Genomic DNA, 15,895 nt, shown 5'->3' on the forward strand with positions numbered 1-15,895 from the left:
CGGGCTTCCAGCGATGAACTCGCACCTTAACGTGCAGTTTGAGTGTAGTAGCCGTGATGGCGAAGCTAAGGCGAGTATACTAAGAGCTTTATCAGGTAGTCAGCTGGTTAAAGTATTAGGTATACGCTTCTATTTTGTTTTCAATTAGTTTAGTAGAGTAGCTTCTTTGTGAGGTGTAGAAGAATATGGCAATAATACGAATGGAAGTAGATGATATCACAACAATCAGATTTATTGAGAAGGCTTATCTAGGTAGGAATTATGAGACCTTTTATGTGGAATATGTCTAAAATTAGAAAACAGTCAATTCCACTGTCTGATGATGCTTAACTAGAACTATCTGAGGGGGTAGGTAAGGCAAGGCTCTTTATATAGGCAAACCAATACAAAGGTCCTCTAGGTCCGACAAGCCCCCTTTTATTAAACAACAATAAAAAAAATACTGAAAAGGCTTAGAAAATTACTAGAAATATTTAATATTTTTCTATGAGGCCGGATTGCGACAGTGTTCAATATCCCACCTGATTCCACAAAGCGGGCATTCACTAGGTATATGTCATCTGCATGCGGTATTAGGCAATATCATGGGCGTATTCAATAGTTCACAGCTATTTGATCTTTTCACTTCCTAGCATTCCAACATCCGTTAACCTCTTGCCTGATTTGACGTGAAATATATACCTTACTTACCTCTGCCCTAATTCATGCACTATCCTAGGGTTGAATAAGCCAGTAGTATTTTATATTTGGTGAAAGGCCTCAGTTCCGATTATTCTTCTGAAGGACTATCGGTCTATGAAGTCTACGGAATCAGGCCATGGCTTCGCTCCTGTACTTACGTTTGCTACTGTTTGAATGTGGTTTTCAAACAATTTCATTGTAAGCAATGCTGCTATGTATAAACATATCAGCGACGAGTTCTGGGACATGCGTATTGTCATCCATTCATTGGTATTGACATGTAGACGAGATCTATTTGGTTCGCTAGAATGTATCAATAACTACTGACAAGCCCCATCCCCACCTATATTCCACTTCCCTACTTTCACATACTCAAGTGCCTCTAACCCTTATTCCATCTGCCGAACTTCACGTAGTCATCATAAAGGCTCTTGAAGATCGCACGTCCGGATACATCTAATCCGGCATTCAGGGCCCGCATCGTATCTCGCGACATCACATCTAATACAGAATAGAGACCTGGCAGGATAGCAGCCTTAACTTCCGGCGTTAATGAGCCACGCAGGGAGCTCTGTGCATACTCCATTACGAGATACTGGAGATATTGGCCCGCGATCCGTTTAGCTTTCTTGGTCTGGTCAGTCAGACCTTCGTGGCCAATTCCAGTCTGGGTGGGTCTCGACACTGCAGAAACGGTCGGGTCGCAGAGTGATGTGAGGAGACGGGTGAAGTGCACGGCGTGAGCGGCCTGCAGGGGTGCAAGCCAATATGGTTGTTGAGTGTATCTCTTCTCCGACACCATAGCCCGTGTACGCTTTTTTGTGCGAGCGAACAAGCAGTTAAGGAGCCGTTGCATGGCAGGAAGGATCAGGTGGAAACGACCACCAAGCTTTTGGCGGTGAATACCGAAAAGCACGCCCATCAACCGACACAGTCTGATGTAAATTGATGCAGAAAACTCAGGGCTAATTTGAGGACCCGCCTTTGAAGCACACACCGCAACGCATGCGAGAAGACTGTCGATATTCCACTGAGTAATGCAACGCGTGTGGCTACGCAAAAGAATGTCTAGGCATTCGGTAGCAAGGGTAAAGTGCTCGATGGATTTGCTGCGACGAACTGAATCTGTCACAGCGGTGCATAGAAGAGAGAGTTCTTTCGCTGTGTTGCTTTCCTTGTCTTCGATAGGATCTAGCGAGGCGACAGCTAAGCCGGAGACAAGAAGATGGTAAGCGGCGTTGTCTCCACCAAACCCAAGCTCTCGAGTGTCTTGGATTACTTGAGTTAACTGGTCCACAGTCATCGACTGGAATCTGGCAGTTGTTGATCGAATGAACAGTTGCTGCTCTTCGCCATACATGTGTTGGAGAGGTAGTGTCTCCGCAAAGCTTATCACAGGTAGTGTGATACTCCTCTCGGTGCCTTTGCCAGCCAAAACACGGCGTCTGATGAGTCTTCTCAGTGAAGACCCTGAGTCCACGGACTTTTCAACGTATTTCTCAATCTTTGTCAAGAATTTCGCAACCTCGACGTGATCAGTCGCTAGGTCTTCAAAGTCCTCCAATGCATCCAGAATCTTGATCAGAGTAATAGTTTCCTCTAATTTCTGCTTCTTGCATTGATCTTTGACAGACTTGACTTCCGTTACCACCAAGTCAAATACTTTTTGGCGGCATGTGGCCAGCTCCGTCTCATCGACAATATCTGAAAGTCGATTACGGTGAGTCCAGAGTTGAGACAAAGAGATCCTCAAGAAAAAGCAATTCATGGAATCACGGTCAATAGATCGTAACTTGGATGCCTTTGACGAGACATTGCGATACATCTTCTTGAACAATTTACGACAGTCCTCTTCAGAGAGAACGAGAAGCTTAGATATGACTGCCCGATGTAAGCTTCGGAATGCTTTCATAATCTGCAGGTCGACTTCTGTCCCCTGCAAACTGACAGCTTTGGCTACTGTCCAAATCGGTTCCCAAGCACTGGTCAAAGCCGCTGTAGACTTGGGCATGTCTGCCAGCTTCGCCATTAAAGTTAGCATCCCCAAAGTAATTTCGATCGAGCTATCCTCCTGTAGGACAATGCCCTGCAATATGTCTAAAAGTAGGCCCCTCTGGCGACGTGTGATGAGGGGAGTGGGGATTCTCTGGAGACTCTCAACATAGAGTCTGCGGTTCGAGGCGTCCTCCTTGACTCTTTCTGACAGAACGGTAATCAAGTCAATGGCGATGGTAGGAGCATTAAGGAGGTATTCGTGACAGACTACACTCGCCCAAGCTTGCAAAAATCCTGCCTCAGATGGAGGTGTCTCGAGGGTCGACGACGGGTGATATTGCGAAGTTGCTAGTGAAAGCATATTTTGAAAGAGGGAACGTCGAGTTTCAAAGTTAACATTGGGCCAGACTCCCGGGCTCCTGACAAGCGTTAAAAAGTAGGCCAAGACGAGAGACGTCGAATTGAGAGTGTCCACCCGACCGTTCCACGAGGAACTTATGGACTGTGCTGTGATTTCTCCAAAGCTAGATTTCATGAACTCTGTAATGTCTTTATTGAGCAAGTTAAATTCATTGATGTGGCTAGAGGTTGCAGACACGTGAATGGTAGTAATAGTAAATCGATATGCTTCAAAGCACTCCAAGGGAGCACACAGCTTCTTCATCTGGTCCTTCTGGTGACGTTTGATCGACTTCGTCGCAGCTTCCATTAGGCTCATAATTGTTGTAGTAAGGGAGCTGTCAATTGACAGCAAATTATTCTCAAGAAGATTGCGAAGCAGTCTCCACAACCGCCATCGCCAATGAAGTGTCTGTTTCGAGGACAATGTGGACTTCAGTGTCTCAATGATGGAACTCAGATCCTCATGAGAATCTGTGGCGGTCAACCCGCGATTTCTGAAACCGGCCTCTGTGAGGACAATCTGTGCGTAAGCTCCAGCAGACTTCGAAACCTTTCCATCTTCGCCTCTAATTTCAGTTGTAGCAGCACGCATCTGCGCTGAAGCATGTGCATTGGTGAGAGGGCTGCGCATCAATTCACTGTAAACGTTGCATACATCATCATCCTCCCAGACAGTAAAAAGGGACAGGCTACTGTCCTCAGATCGCGCCTCCTCTACATCCATCAGTTGCTCATACCATAACTGCATGAAAGTCGGCATGTCTCTGGCACCCAAGAATGCGCGCATGAGGGGAATCACAATGCCATTCTTGATGATTTCATAACTACCTTCTGTAGAGCGAGCACAACTACGCCAATACAGGTTGATCTTCTTGAGTAAGGTGTCCAGCAGTTGAGTCGAGTTACTGAGCCCAGAATTTGGCAGGAATATGTCGGCGCCAAGCTCAACCAACAAGGCAGTTAAGCCCCACTCAACTTGATCTAGCCCGTCCCTATGTAGGCCGGTATAGGCAGCATGAGTAAGTAGAGTATGTAAAGAAAGCTGCACGTTCCGGTTAAGGACGACGCGGAACAGCCGTGTCAAGACATCAACAAACTCAGGAAGGTAAGTGGAAGTATTCTCAGCTTTCACAATAGAGAATGCTAGCTCTGCAACGGCAACAAACAGCGTTTCCAACCAAGGAGCATCGTGGGTTTGTCTTCGGAAGGTGTCTCTAGGAACAGATCGGCATGCAATATCGAAAAATTCGGGTAGAAGCTCTGCGGTTTTCCACAATGTCCTCTGCTTGACGATGTCACCGCTGGTATTCTGGCTTGGGTACTCGAGCTCACAGAGAATAGGCCGGAAGGTATCAGAAACGGGCTTTACGGCGCTCCAGTCCGGCTCGCTAGCCGAATAGTCTATGCCTGAGCCGCCCCTTTCGAAAAAGGCAGCCCGAGCTGGAAGAACCACATGAAGTGCAATTAAACGCTCGACCCCATACAGAACTTGGGCTCTCTCGTCGGTGTCAAGTTGGATGGATCGAACACAGTGCTGCAGCCTCAGAGTACTTTGGAAGCAATACTTAGCAAACGATTCCTGGGGACGTTAGCGCTTTGCACCTCTCCAACAACCAGCCCGGTACAAAACCTACATTGCTTGATCCACTGTCCGAGTCAACACGACGATTCGATCTCAACTCCCATAGGTCCAGTATGGCTGGAAGCACATATAGGAGGTGTTGCAGATCAGTCGTCTTCCGTGCATTAAAAAACTGGGTAGTAGCGACAGCCGCAAGTCTGAACGACCTTCCTAATGTCACAGAAACAGATTCAGGCTCCCCCTTCAGCGCATGCTTCAGATGCGAACTGGCTACCTCATCAATTTCCAGCGTCCGGTTTGCAATCATTACCAAGCTATACAAGCAATCCAAAGCACGAATGAAGGTTAAGAAACACGATGTTGGCGTCTGCGGCTGCTCGTCAATGTCCATCCCGTCTCCCTCCCTGTCGCCAGTCCTCTTTCTTTTCGTTCCCTTTTTATCACTCTGAGGCGACGAATCACTCATAGTCTTACTAGACTCCGAATCGGACTGTTCTAACTCTGTCGTTCCATTTTCAAGACCGGCAAATACATCGTCCTCCAAGTCGGTGATCGCGTGGTCGAGGATTGCCAAGTACTTCTGGTCCTTAAGCATTGTCGCTAGAGTCTTTGGTTGAATGAGATCAATAAGCTGCCGTAACAGGAGGAAAGATGCAGGCTCGACGCGATAATTCTTCCCCGCCTTCAGCTTCTTCAATAACCACCGGAGAACCCATTCTTCCTTCGGAGCGGCGCGACTTTGAACGTGGGTTGTTCTATTGATTTCCGGGTGACTTGCACACAGCGCCAGATCCAGACCTATAATTTGAGCTGCCTCGTTGAGCTGACTGATAGGAGAACCGGAGCCTTTTTCCAATCGGAGTAAAGCTTCTTGCGAAGAGCGCGGACGCTATACAGAACACAAAATTAGACATCAAAACTCAAGAACATAAAGAGTTAACTTACCTCCGCAACAGAAGGCATCTTGAGAAGAGTATTTCAGGCTGCCCACCCCTGTCTTTCCTCTTGTTCTTTTGTCAGTGCGGAGCGTCTTGATACTGCCCGATCAAAGAAAAAAAAAAGTAGTTAAAGCCCGTGACGACAACCCAAGCCGAGCCTAGTTTTTCCGACCGCCTTCGCCCGACAGAGCTCGACGTCCGCACCCGATTTCATCACCTCCTTGGCTTGAATATTCCGCAAATATTACCTGACACCCGCCTCCGTGTCCCGAGTCGTCTATTTCTAGACCGTCAGTTCTGCTCCAATTCGTCAATGCTTGCCTTCGGTTAACGTTCGATTTTCAGATCTATCGCAATGGCCGACAACGAATCCCAGCCGATTGCCCCGGTTTCCCGGGCCACCAAGCCCGTCAGTGAGGCCTTGCTAAACGAGAAGGTACTAATCGCCTATTGCGACTTTGATACCCTTCTACAGTCAGATATCTGTATCAATGGCATATCGAAGCCCTCAAATCTACCGTCCCGACTATTTCGGTAGTGCTAGCGGGCAAGAAGTATACAGAAGCACTGAACATGGGCTAATATGGACTTTTCACTACTGCAGTGGGACCGCGCTATCTCCTCCATGATCATTCGCTCCTCCCTCGGCCTCGGTTTTGGTGTCGTTTTCTCAGTGCTCCTGTTCAAGCGGAGGGCTTGGCCCGCGTGGGTTGGTCTGGGCTTCGGTGCTGGACGTGCTTGGGAAGAGGCCGATGGTATGTTATTTGCCCAGGCCGCTACCGCTGTTGAATATGGAGGTAATACCTTTGACTGATATGAGACATAGCTTCGTTCCGTCGGGGTGATTCGCCCATTAGAGACGCTCTGCGTCGGTAGAGGGTTCTGCATTTGATTGTGTATGATACCTGTATAGCCGAGGAATCAAGTTAGCTTGGGGGTCCATTCATGCTGTTTAGAAGAATTCCTAGGCTCTGTTTACCGTTTAGCATGCAATTCATCATTGTTGTATCCCACCACCGTTTTCACTTTGAAGTTTACGCCTTTGGTTTGCATTACCGATGTATTAAAAAGACTAGATCCCTGATGGTTGACGTATATTCAGTTGAGTCTATTTACAAGACTTAAGTAGAAAAAGTGCGACGACCATGTGATGAGATCCAAAATCTTTGGTATTCCATTGTCATTTCAATATATCCCCCCTTGCAACATTATGTACATTGGTAAGGGCTTGTGAGACCCGTCGCCAGGACAATTCCATGATCGGGACACAGGCAAATACAAGAGAGGATAAAATGCTGACCGGAGAGTAAGAGAGGGGATATACCGTTGCACGCGTCGATTAAGCCAGCCCAACGAATTGAAGAAAACAATTACACACACAGACAGGAAGTGTTAAGAATTCTAATGTCCAGCATCTATTGGGGGTATCATGGTTATCAGTTAGCCGATTAACAAACGCAATGTGAGAATAAGTAGAAAACGGATTGAGCTTTGAACAGAAATTCCCACGAGAATGGAAATATTGAGATTGAAGGACTTCACAGCATGGAAGACGATGTTGGAACGGAAATATTATTCAAGCATGTACCCCGGAAATGCCAATGCCTGAGTTTTCTGGTGACGCCACGGGAGCAATGGGAGACAAGTTGCTGGCCTCGGCAGTAACAGGCTCAAGAGGAAGGCCATTATGCCCACTATGAGTAAGGCAGCCAACGCAACAACAATCATTTCCACACTGACAACTTCCCGTCACATCAGAGCAGCCAGATGGCAAGCCGACTGGATACTCAAGAGTATAATATTCTGACGGCTCCATCAAATGTTGCTCCGACATATATTCAGCGGGTGGGGACGAATAACCGCTCCTCATGATGTTCGGGGTTGAAGCCTGTTCGCCATAAGAATGCGTCATTAAAGGCTGGGGACAGTTATTCAAGGCGTGGCTAAAATTCGCATATGAATAATCCAGGGATGTGGTACTAGGGCGTTTGCCGTGTAACGAAGGAGTCTGGTAGCCGTTCATATTGTCCACGGTCTGGTCTTCGCCATCGAAGGCAACCAAAAGGCCCATTTCTTGGACATGCTGTCTTGTAGTGTTGTTGAATGGATGGGAAGCACAGCCTAAACACTGACAATTATCGCCACAGCTGCAGTTATGGGTGGGGTCACCATTGAAAGTTGCCGGTGCTGTATATTCAGTGTTGTGTCCATCATGTGTGTGCGAATGCGGGACGAAAGACTGAGTAAAACCATCATCGCTTCTGTTCTGCGTGGGGAAGCTCATATCAACAGCTTTTGGTGCTGTATGTAACGTGTAGCCGGGCATGTACGCGGGTTGCGTAGTCGGTAATTGATGAGGCACAAACTGTTGGTAGAAGTTATTTTGTCCGGCTGCATTGAATTCCTGCCATGAAGAAATATAAGGTGTGGAAAGAGATGTAAACGAGGTTGCATTCAAAGGCGACGTAAACGAGACGCTCGATCCGTTGGTTGTAAGTTCCGCGCTGTGCCCATTTTGGGCTGCTGGGGGTTCAGACTTTTTGCAACAAGAGCCTTGAGGCTTGGTTTGCACTGGTGGTAGTGGCTTTTTAGAACAACAGCTTCCGCTTTGCGGTTTAGGGTCTGCACCATCGTCAACTGCATGGTGAGGTAATAAAGTGCTAGGTGTATCGGCGCTCTGAGGCAGGCTGTTCTGCACGGTTCCGTATCCTGGGCTCTGAGGCGTATATGAGGGTAGATGGTTGGACGCGCCATTTTCAATATGCTGTTTCCCAAAGTCTGGTATGGAATCTAGGGCTTTCGCAATGCTCTCCGGCGCCGTTTTTACTTGTCTTCTAGACGACTTCTGAACTTTACCAGGAGCAGGTGACGCAGTGGGGGCAAAGGAGGTTGGTGTAGTTGGTGCGGACTCGTTTGGGTCCACAGGCACTTGATACACCGGTCTACAAAGACAGGTAGAGCCTTCAAGATAGTCAGTGACTAGACATATGCTCGGAGAGAAAAATACAACCCACCTTTTGGAATCCGGATCATAAAGGCATAGAGCTTTTGGCAGCTACATGTACCTTTCGGATGGGGACATTTAGCCAGTGGGCGTCCAGCCTTCGGCACCTTCATCATCAATCTATCGAAATGTTGGCATTTTGAGGAACGGTGACCACGGATACATGGTTCGCTAGTTATTCAATTAGTTGTTTGGATGCCGATAATCATAGATGAGTCCTTACCATGACCACTTGGCGCCTTCTTCATCCAGCGGCATTCTCTTGGTTAACGTATCAGACGGCTATACTCAAAACAACGTCGATTGTCAGTTAATTTGCGTCTTCTGTCGCTCTGTACCGATCTCGGCGCATTCGCAGGTCCACAACTAATTCACAAGCCACAGTGCAGATCAAACCTGACATGCATAAATAAATGTTTAAGTTTCCGGAGTTGGGTATTCTGAGTGTAGGGATTATATAACGGAAACAAAAATGTTCGATAAAGATCCCGTTCAGCGGCTTAACGGACGGAGACGGGTCGAAGAAAACGAGCGGCAGCGATAGCAGCAGAGGACAGAGGATGGGTGGCGCGGAAAGGAAGGATAAGGAGTGAAAAGGAGATTTCAAACACAATTAGTAAATAAACCAATTTTTGTGGCTAGATAACAACCCCGCCAGGGTCTGTTTAAAGATGCGGGGGGCTATTCGGTGAATGGCATCGGAAGATCGAACAAAATCCTACCTTCACGGCCGAAGAGAGGCTAGGCGCGGCTCCGAAGTCGACTCCTGAGGCATCGATGTGTCCCTGAGGCCTGGAGTGCCTGAAGCTTGGCATCGCGGCAGATGGAGTTTATCATCAAATCTCCGGCAATAGAGAGCAATTGAGTACGCAGAGCTGGCCCGAGTCGATCCAAGGGCCTTATTCCTCTTGTCTCGGTATTTCCCTTCTATGACGTGTGGACCATCCTTATACGTCTTTCTTCTGACCCTTCTTTACTCGTCCTCTCTTTTCAATGACTCCCGAAAGCCGCGATAACTCCGGCCAGGCACCGGGCAATGTAAGCATCTCACGCGCCAGGGATTATTTCGCCGTCCCTGCTCCGATCAAGCGCATCTTTGATCGGTTTCCTCTTGTCACTTATCCTTCCAATGGCCTTCCCCAACGGGGTGCCTTGAACCGAACCAGCAATAAGCTGTTTGTATTCACAGATGCGGCGGGTGCGAAACATGACCGACCCTCATTCAACCCACAATGTCTCAAGTGGCAGGTATGTGAGGATAGCGGACTGCGCATACTGTATTTCTCATCCATGCTGACTTGAATTGCTTGGTGCGCATAGGCATACTTAAAATTTGTCGGCATTGAGTTCGATATTGTTCCATCGAATAATCATGCATCGCCAACCGGTGCTCTTCCTTTCCTTCTCCCTGCCCTTCCAGTCAACAACAATGCCCCGATACCTTCGACCAAGCTACAAAAGTGGGCTATTGAGCAAGTTCATTGCGAAGAAGAACAGCAGTTGGATTTACGCTTTGAAGTATATGCATCATTGCTGGATCATCGGATACGAAATGCTTGGGTACGTTAAAAGAAAGCCATCCCGACAGTCGTGAATGACTCGCACTTACACGCAAACAGCTATACACACTATATATAGACAATGAAAACTTCAGCTCGGTAGCTCGACGACTCTATGTGAATCCGTCGACCACCAACTCGCTGGTACGCTCTGCTCTAGCATCTCAGCTTCAGCAGGCTGCAAGGGATGAGCTCCTAAAATCGTCCCAATACATTGATGCTAGCGCATTGGAGGTAGAAGCGGGCGATGCCTTCGAGGCACTTTCTACGCTTCTAGACACTAATGAACACTTCTTTGGACGGTCTACTCCTGGTTTATTCGATGCCGGTGTCTTTGCATATACCCATTTGATACTAGACGAGGGAATGGGATGGAAGCGGAATAGGCTGGCAGAGCTTCTGCAAAAGCATGAAAATCTAGTGCAGCATCGGGAAAGGTTGTTAAAATACTTCTAGATATTGAATCTTGGAACAAATATTCATGTATATTATTGCTAGCCCACGTTTTCTTTTTCAAATCTCACAGCAGAAACAGGAACTAGCTTCATAATAGTAGCGCCTCATCACAACCGCTTTCTAAAGCAGATGCCAAACCACACCGTGATGCCAATCCACTTCTTCGCTCTTTTACCCAGACCCTCTGCCCTTGTCTCAGTCACCTTTCTCTCTCGAACCCGCTCTCCATCTAACTCTTCAACATCAAATCCCGCCTTCTCAGCGGCATTTAACACATCCTCAATGGTATGCGAATAACTAGTCGGCCGAATCTTCGTCCCAGTCGCCGTATCCACAAATCCCGCCTGGCTAATCGACCCCATCTCAGAATGCATATTAGTCAAAAGAAAATAACCCCCAGACCTCATCAGCGCCGCCACGCCCTTAAAGAACTGGTCCACAGGAATATGTTCCAAAACCAACGTTGAGATCACACCCACCGCGCCCAGACTACACTCCGGCGGCACCGGTGGCGACTGAAGCAAATCGTATATCTCCAACGAAACCCTACTAGAAAGAGAAGCATCTGTTTCCTTCTCCTTATCGATCACCGTCCGCGCAACATCCAGCATCCCCGGTGAAGCGTCCACCCCAACGATATGAGTATCCTTGGGCGCGAACTTCAGCAGCTGGCGGGTGTTCCGACCTGTTCCACAGCCCAGATCGACGAGTTTTACGGAGTCAGTCTGCGTGCTGGCGATCACTTTGTCAAGAAGTTGCGGAAGTAGTTGTTGCATTTCGAGGGTATCGAGCCCTTGGAGGAAGTTGCCGTCTGTGTCGTAGACCTGCGTTTTTGTATTAGAATTTGCTTGACCTGCCTATCTATGATTTCGGGGCAGGGGAGATAGTAGGCATGATGTAGGGATGTAATGTAGGGGTCTTTGTGGCTTACCTCTGCCCATTTGTTGTATGCTTCTATGGTTTCCACATACTGTACTGGCTTCTGGATGCTTGTTGCTTGGCTGGAGGCTAGTGTTTCTTGTATTGTGAGACCCATTATAGAACTATGCAATTTTTTGTGTGTTTCTAGATAAGTCTTGTTTTTTTTCCTCTATCCTGCGGGTGGCACGGGGGGATGCTTCTCGACGGAAGAAGATTATTTTCAGGAATAACCGGTGCACGTTCATTCAATAAGCTAATAAACAGATCAGGTTTCTCCTATGAGATATATCATATCCTATATGTAATTTCATATAAGTTAATATCGTGATTGGTTGATATTATACGAGAAAAGATGAGTCACATCAGTGCAGAACCGAGGTTGTCATAAAACTTTTATACAATGTAATCCTAACACACTGCTGCGGAGGATGTCATCTACCAACCTGGCCTCACAGAACTAGACAACGAATCCAGGATTTTCGAGATTGGTTTTCTTACAAATACTAAAGTGAATCGGAACGAGGTGATGTCTAATTTCAACTTTATATGATCATTCAAAGGTAGTCATTGCTCTTAAAGTCCGCACAGAAACATGACACATGATGCATCAAAATGACCCATAAGTCGTAGTGCAAAAGAAGGAAAGACATGATAGGAAAGTGTAGAGGAAGAAAATTGACTCCACGTTCTCGATCCACACGCCGTACCAGACGGGGTGAGAATGCTAAACCGCGGAGACATAGACAGAGACTGATAGAAAAGGATGGGGATAGAGTGGAAGGAGGGATGGGAATAAGGCGAGAAAAAGAAAGACAGAAAGAACGAAAGAAAACAAAAGAAGAAAAAAAGAAAGGATATTCCACAGAGGAATTATGCAAAACGCAAAAAAGCCAGCCAATAATACCATTCCATGCACGCTCCATTGCTCAATGTGAAATAGAAAAGACAAGAAAAGTCGCAAATCAAGCAAATCACCGCCCATGCTAATAAACCGTAGCCCCAAAAGGTGCCGTTTCTTTTAGATCCTCAACTAGATCCTCCACATTGTTGAGGTACCTTCCGAGCAGCGCCTGCTTCTCATCCGTCGTGCGCATATCTCGACTTCCCCTCCCGCCATGGTGAGCTCCTGAACCATGAGCACTTCGTGGCCTTGGGCTACCTAGCTTGCTTGGACTGCGCTGCAGTCCATTAACCGCTATGCTGGATGCACTAGCACCTGCTCCTGTCGGGATCATTGGTGTTTCCGGCATTAAGTAGAAGTAGAGGAACTCGACAAGCTTGAGCTTGACTTCGCGGGAAGTTGCACGCTGTTTGAAGAGAGACGTCACGGTAAGCAATCCATCGAGCTCCTCAAATGTGCGCGTGTTGGCGGGATGGTCCAAGAGAGCCGTTACAAGAGTGAGGAGAGTGGCAGATTGAATCGCGGGGCAATTGATCGGGTCCAGAAGATCCAGCAGTAGATTCATGTATATTTCGCGCGCAAAAAGCGTCCGCGACGGCGGGTGAAGAAGAAGCACGCCCTGTATTAGGTCCAGTGTCGAGAGTATGAGAAGGTCGTTTGTGCCATTGCTTCCTCGACCAAGGAGATGCTCGAGGCAAGTTACCAAACGCATTGCGACTGGGTGGAGCTTGTCAGTCTATCGGATCTCCAGTGACATACGGAATTCGGTCCAGGTGGTGCGTACCATTCCATTGAAAGCCCTCCTGGAGCTTGAAAAACTCTCTGAATGCGGGGTCATCTTTGAGCTCAGATAGAGCCTTGGGAACTGGTTGTGGAGCTCCAAAGGATAGTAATGACCTCCGTTTGTCAGACACCGGCTGTTTCGACTTGGACAAGCAAATTTGCGCGAGAAGACCCTCAACTTGGCGCAACCCTTTGCGGACCTTGCTTGGCTCGTAAGAAGAAAGGTAATCGAACGAATGTGCCAACAAAGTCTCCATGAGTACGTAATGCGATCGAATAATTTTCAGTGGATGGCGGATGACGAAGGAACACAAAGTAAAAGCGCGGAAGCAAAGACTTTTAACTCCTTTCGGCGACAGGATGCGATATCGCGACTTATCTATATGAGGAGAGGGAACGAGAAAAAAATAGAACAAGATTTGGCTAGACCAGACGCCCAGGTACCTTAATTTAATTCAATTATTGGTGATAAATAGCTTCTTCGAGTGATAAATTAGTTCGACAACACGTCCTTCTTGATCGTGCCGAGATCCTCACTAGTCAGATTTAGTGAGTGTGAACTCCACTTCAAGCAAACACGCCCGATGGTTGCCCCGGGAGACGGCCAATTGGGACAAGAGCTTCTTCAGCACTTTGCAGGACATTGGACGGTTAGGCGTTGAGCTGGCATGTATGATGTCAAGCTCAGCTACGCCATTTCGCCAACTCACTCTGACAGGATCACTCTTAAGGAGTCTAGATGTCGTGTCTTGGAACCTGAGGCCGATGACGCCCCAAATTCCATTGCTAGGCGGGAAAGTTGTAAAACTTGGTTTAGTGGAATACTTCCTTGAGGTTGTCTAGTCGACTATCCCTTGCTGGGAGGTAAAATACTGGATATTAGTAATATCTCCTTGCAGACATAAAGATAGTCAAAGGAAGTTGAGATACAGAGTACCATTAGCAGTATTGTATTGTTCCTCGGTTGGGACTGTTGGTTCCTCGATCAATCCCCTGAGGTCATGTGACCTACAACAATCCAAACAACAATGGGGGAATCACATGAACCGACGTCACATTGTCCATGCTGCCTATTTGGGCGATCCCCGCATACAACTCATTGAATCTCTTGCCCTCTTGATATTGTGCGGGACAGGACGAAGACTCTTATATCTATCCTGGTCTTAAGAGGCGTCAGTTGATATAATTGCCCGTCGCTTCGTCGTTCCTTAGGATTTTAGCCAAATAGAAGAAATTGATGGGGAAGAATGTCTTCGGAATCTTCTTCCATTCAGCCCCCCACTGCCATCCACCCTCGAACTAGCTCTACGGGTGCCACAGATGGAGCTAGTGCAACCTCATCTGTCACAGAAAATTCCAACCTTGTGGCGGTTCCCGAAGTAGGTCGGTTTGAATCAAATGGCGATCAACTGCAGACAAACACAAACCTCCTGCGCAAACACACTCGCAACCGTTCCAGTGTGGATGGCACCAAGTATAGAGACGGTCAATGGTCACCGGAGAATGAGAGAATCGTGTTGGGTCCCTATGATTATATGTTACAACACCCCGGCAAGGATATACGCCGGCAGCTTATCAACGCCTTCAACGTATGGCTGAAAGTTCCCCCGGAGAGTTTGGCTACCATCACCAAGGTGGTAGCTATGCTTCATACAGCATCGCTGCTGTAGGTCTATCTGAACAAGGCGTATCTACGCTGGGCATATTCTAATAGTCGCTCTCTATAGGATCGACGATGTCGAAGATTGCTCTATCCTTCGCCGCGGAGTTCCCGTGGCTCATAATATATACGGCACAGCTCAAACAATCAATTCAGCGAACTATGTTTACTTTCTAGCTCTTCAAGAAGTGCAAAAGCTGAACAATCCCGCTGCGATTGAAATATTCGCTCGAGAGCTATTGAACCTCCATCGCGGCCAAGGAATGGACCTGTTCTGGCGAGACACTCTCACCTGCCCCAGCGAAGAGGAATACCTTGAGATGGTTGGGAACAAGACCGGTGGATTGTTTCGACTAGCTGTGAAGTTGATGCAGGCCGAGAGTGATACGGGAAAGGACTGCGTGACTCTGGTTAACGTGTTGGGACTGATCTTCCAAATCTGCGATGATTACCTCAACTTATCCAGTACAACATACACGGAGAATAAAGGTCTATGTGAGGATCTTACAGAGGGGAAGTTTTCATTTCCCATCATTCACAGTATTCGCTCCGACCCGAGTAATCACCAGCTCATCAACATCTTGAAACAGAAAACCAAGGATGACGAAGTCAAACTTTACGCAGTTAAATACATGGAAGGCACTGGCAGCTTTGCGCATACTCAGGAGGTGGTCCGGGATTTGCGCGAGAAAGCGTTAGCACTCATTGACGAGATAGATGCCAATGAAAATGGCAGGGAATCCGAAGGCTACGATGGGGTGACGATACGTGCAATTCTTGATAAGATAACTGAGTCGACTTTGAAAGACGATCGAAGGGCAACCAAATAGTTTGGATTGTGGTTCTTCCAGCGACTACGATTATGATTCGGGTAATGCGCTAAGTTTGAGGGTCTCCTCTGCAATTGCTTGGATTGGATCACGAATCAACGATTCAGACGAACATAACGATAAGTTAGCTCCTATCTTACCTGTTGATTTGTGTAAGTATTGAATAGAGTCATATCTACCACA

General features: G+C 47.4%; 7 protein-coding genes across 7 annotated transcripts; 3 read left to right on the forward strand and 4 right to left on the reverse strand.

Moving 5' to 3' along the window:
• Window positions 1-730: 730 nt before the first annotated feature.
• On the reverse strand, window positions 731-5,695 carry BDW43DRAFT_265455 (ribosome biogenesis protein URB2). The gene is made up of 3 exons (XM_032040789.1): window positions 5,606-5,695; window positions 4,713-5,549; window positions 731-4,657 (listed from the first exon to the last, which is right to left on the reverse strand). The coding sequence occupies exons 1-3, from the start codon at window positions 5,621-5,623 to the stop codon at window positions 1,064-1,066; spliced, it is 4,449 nt and encodes a 1,482-aa protein (XP_031904248.1). The 5' UTR covers window positions 5,624-5,695; the 3' UTR covers window positions 731-1,063.
• Window positions 5,696-5,953: 258 nt separating this feature from the next.
• On the forward strand, window positions 5,954-6,474 carry BDW43DRAFT_307687 (MICOS complex subunit MIC10; the record flags this gene model as incomplete). Its single annotated transcript, XM_032046301.1, has 3 exons — window positions 5,954-6,034; window positions 6,203-6,353; window positions 6,425-6,474. 3 exons carry the CDS (start codon window positions 5,954-5,956, stop codon window positions 6,472-6,474), a joined length of 282 nt encoding a protein of 93 aa, XP_031904249.1.
• A 145-nt stretch (window positions 6,475-6,619) lies between these two features.
• Window positions 6,620-9,279, reverse strand: mac1 (putative copper-activated transcription factor GRISEA). The gene is made up of 3 exons (XM_032039210.1): window positions 8,826-9,279; window positions 8,613-8,773; window positions 6,620-8,559 (listed from the first exon to the last, which is right to left on the reverse strand). Exons 1-3 carry the CDS (start codon window positions 8,858-8,860, stop codon window positions 7,175-7,177), a joined length of 1,581 nt encoding a protein of 526 aa, XP_031904250.1. The 5' UTR covers window positions 8,861-9,279; the 3' UTR covers window positions 6,620-7,174.
• A 40-nt stretch (window positions 9,280-9,319) lies between these two features.
• BDW43DRAFT_265473 (putative mitochondrial outer membrane protein (Sam35)) lies at window positions 9,320-11,252 on the forward strand. The gene is made up of 3 exons (XM_032040790.1): window positions 9,320-9,850; window positions 9,923-10,162; window positions 10,222-11,252. Exons 1-3 carry the CDS (start codon window positions 9,596-9,598, stop codon window positions 10,615-10,617), a joined length of 891 nt encoding a protein of 296 aa, XP_031904251.1. The 5' UTR covers window positions 9,320-9,595; the 3' UTR covers window positions 10,618-11,252.
• On the reverse strand, window positions 10,651-11,758 carry BDW43DRAFT_206824 (class I SAM-dependent DNA methyltransferase). The gene is made up of 2 exons (XM_032039211.1): window positions 11,549-11,758; window positions 10,651-11,441 (listed from the first exon to the last, which is right to left on the reverse strand). The coding sequence occupies exons 1-2, from the start codon at window positions 11,651-11,653 to the stop codon at window positions 10,725-10,727; spliced, it is 822 nt and encodes a 273-aa protein (XP_031904252.1). The 5' UTR covers window positions 11,654-11,758; the 3' UTR covers window positions 10,651-10,724.
• A 304-nt stretch (window positions 11,759-12,062) lies between these two features.
• BDW43DRAFT_265478 (cell division control protein 14) lies at window positions 12,063-13,917 on the reverse strand. The gene is made up of 2 exons (XM_032040791.1): window positions 13,224-13,917; window positions 12,063-13,156 (listed from the first exon to the last, which is right to left on the reverse strand). Exons 1-2 carry the CDS (start codon window positions 13,477-13,479, stop codon window positions 12,522-12,524), a joined length of 891 nt encoding a protein of 296 aa, XP_031904253.1. The 5' UTR covers window positions 13,480-13,917; the 3' UTR covers window positions 12,063-12,521.
• A 381-nt stretch (window positions 13,918-14,298) lies between these two features.
• Window positions 14,299-15,894, forward strand: BDW43DRAFT_206841 (FPP/GGPP synthase family protein). Its single transcript, XM_032039212.1, has 2 exons — window positions 14,299-14,888; window positions 14,950-15,894. The coding sequence occupies exons 1-2, from the start codon at window positions 14,470-14,472 to the stop codon at window positions 15,710-15,712; spliced, it is 1,182 nt and encodes a 393-aa protein (XP_031904254.1). The 5' UTR covers window positions 14,299-14,469; the 3' UTR covers window positions 15,713-15,894.
• Window position 15,895: the final 1 nt, after the last annotated feature.

Source organism: Aspergillus alliaceus, assembly GCF_009176365.1.
Source record: "Aspergillus alliaceus strain CBS 536.65 unplaced genomic scaffold BDW43scaffold_6, whole genome shotgun sequence".
In the NCBI taxonomy this organism is placed as follows: domain Eukaryota; kingdom Fungi; phylum Ascomycota; class Eurotiomycetes; order Eurotiales; family Aspergillaceae; genus Aspergillus; species Aspergillus alliaceus.

Bases quoted from the DNA above. Each gene is read 5' to 3' on its own strand.
- BDW43DRAFT_265455 (XM_032040789.1), bottom strand. The intron at 4,658-4,712 runs GTAGGTTTTGTA...TAACGTCCCCAG, and splicing joins CGGACAGTGGATCAAGCAAT to GAATCGTTTGCTAAGTATTG.
- mac1 (XM_032039210.1), bottom strand. From the start codon at position 8,860: ATGCCGCTGGATGAAGAAGGCGCCAAGTGGTCATG. The intron at 8,774-8,825 runs GTAAGGACTCAT...TTGAATAACTAG, and splicing joins GAAGGCGCCAAGTGGTCATG to CGAACCATGTATCCGTGGTC. The intron at 8,560-8,612 runs GTGGGTTGTATT...ACTATCTTGAAG, and splicing joins TATGATCCGGATTCCAAAAG to GCTCTACCTGTCTTTGTAGA.
- BDW43DRAFT_265473 (XM_032040790.1), top strand. From the start codon at position 9,596: ATGACTCCCGAAAGCCGCGATAACTCCGGCCAGGCACCGGGCAATGTA. The intron at 9,851-9,922 runs GTATGTGAGGAT...TGGTGCGCATAG, and splicing joins CACAATGTCTCAAGTGGCAG to GCATACTTAAAATTTGTCGG. The intron at 10,163-10,221 runs GTACGTTAAAAG...ACACGCAAACAG, and splicing joins ATCGGATACGAAATGCTTGG to CTATACACACTATATATAGA.
- BDW43DRAFT_206824 (XM_032039211.1), bottom strand. From the start codon at position 11,653: ATGGGTCTCACAATACAAGAAACACTAGCCTCCAGCCAAGCAACAAGC. The intron at 11,442-11,548 runs GTAAGCCACAAA...ACAAAAACGCAG, and splicing joins CATACAACAAATGGGCAGAG to GTCTACGACACAGACGGCAA.
- BDW43DRAFT_265478 (XM_032040791.1), bottom strand. From the start codon at position 13,479: ATGGAGACTTTGTTGGCACATTCGTTCGATTACCTTTCTTCTTACGAG. The intron at 13,157-13,223 runs GTACGCACCACC...AGCTCCACCCAG, and splicing joins GGAGGGCTTTCAATGGAATG to TCGCAATGCGTTTGGTAACT.
- BDW43DRAFT_206841 (XM_032039212.1), top strand. From the start codon at position 14,470: ATGTCTTCGGAATCTTCTTCCATTCAGCCCCCCACTGCCATCCACCCT. The intron at 14,889-14,949 runs GTAGGTCTATCT...CGCTCTCTATAG, and splicing joins CTTCATACAGCATCGCTGCT to GATCGACGATGTCGAAGATT.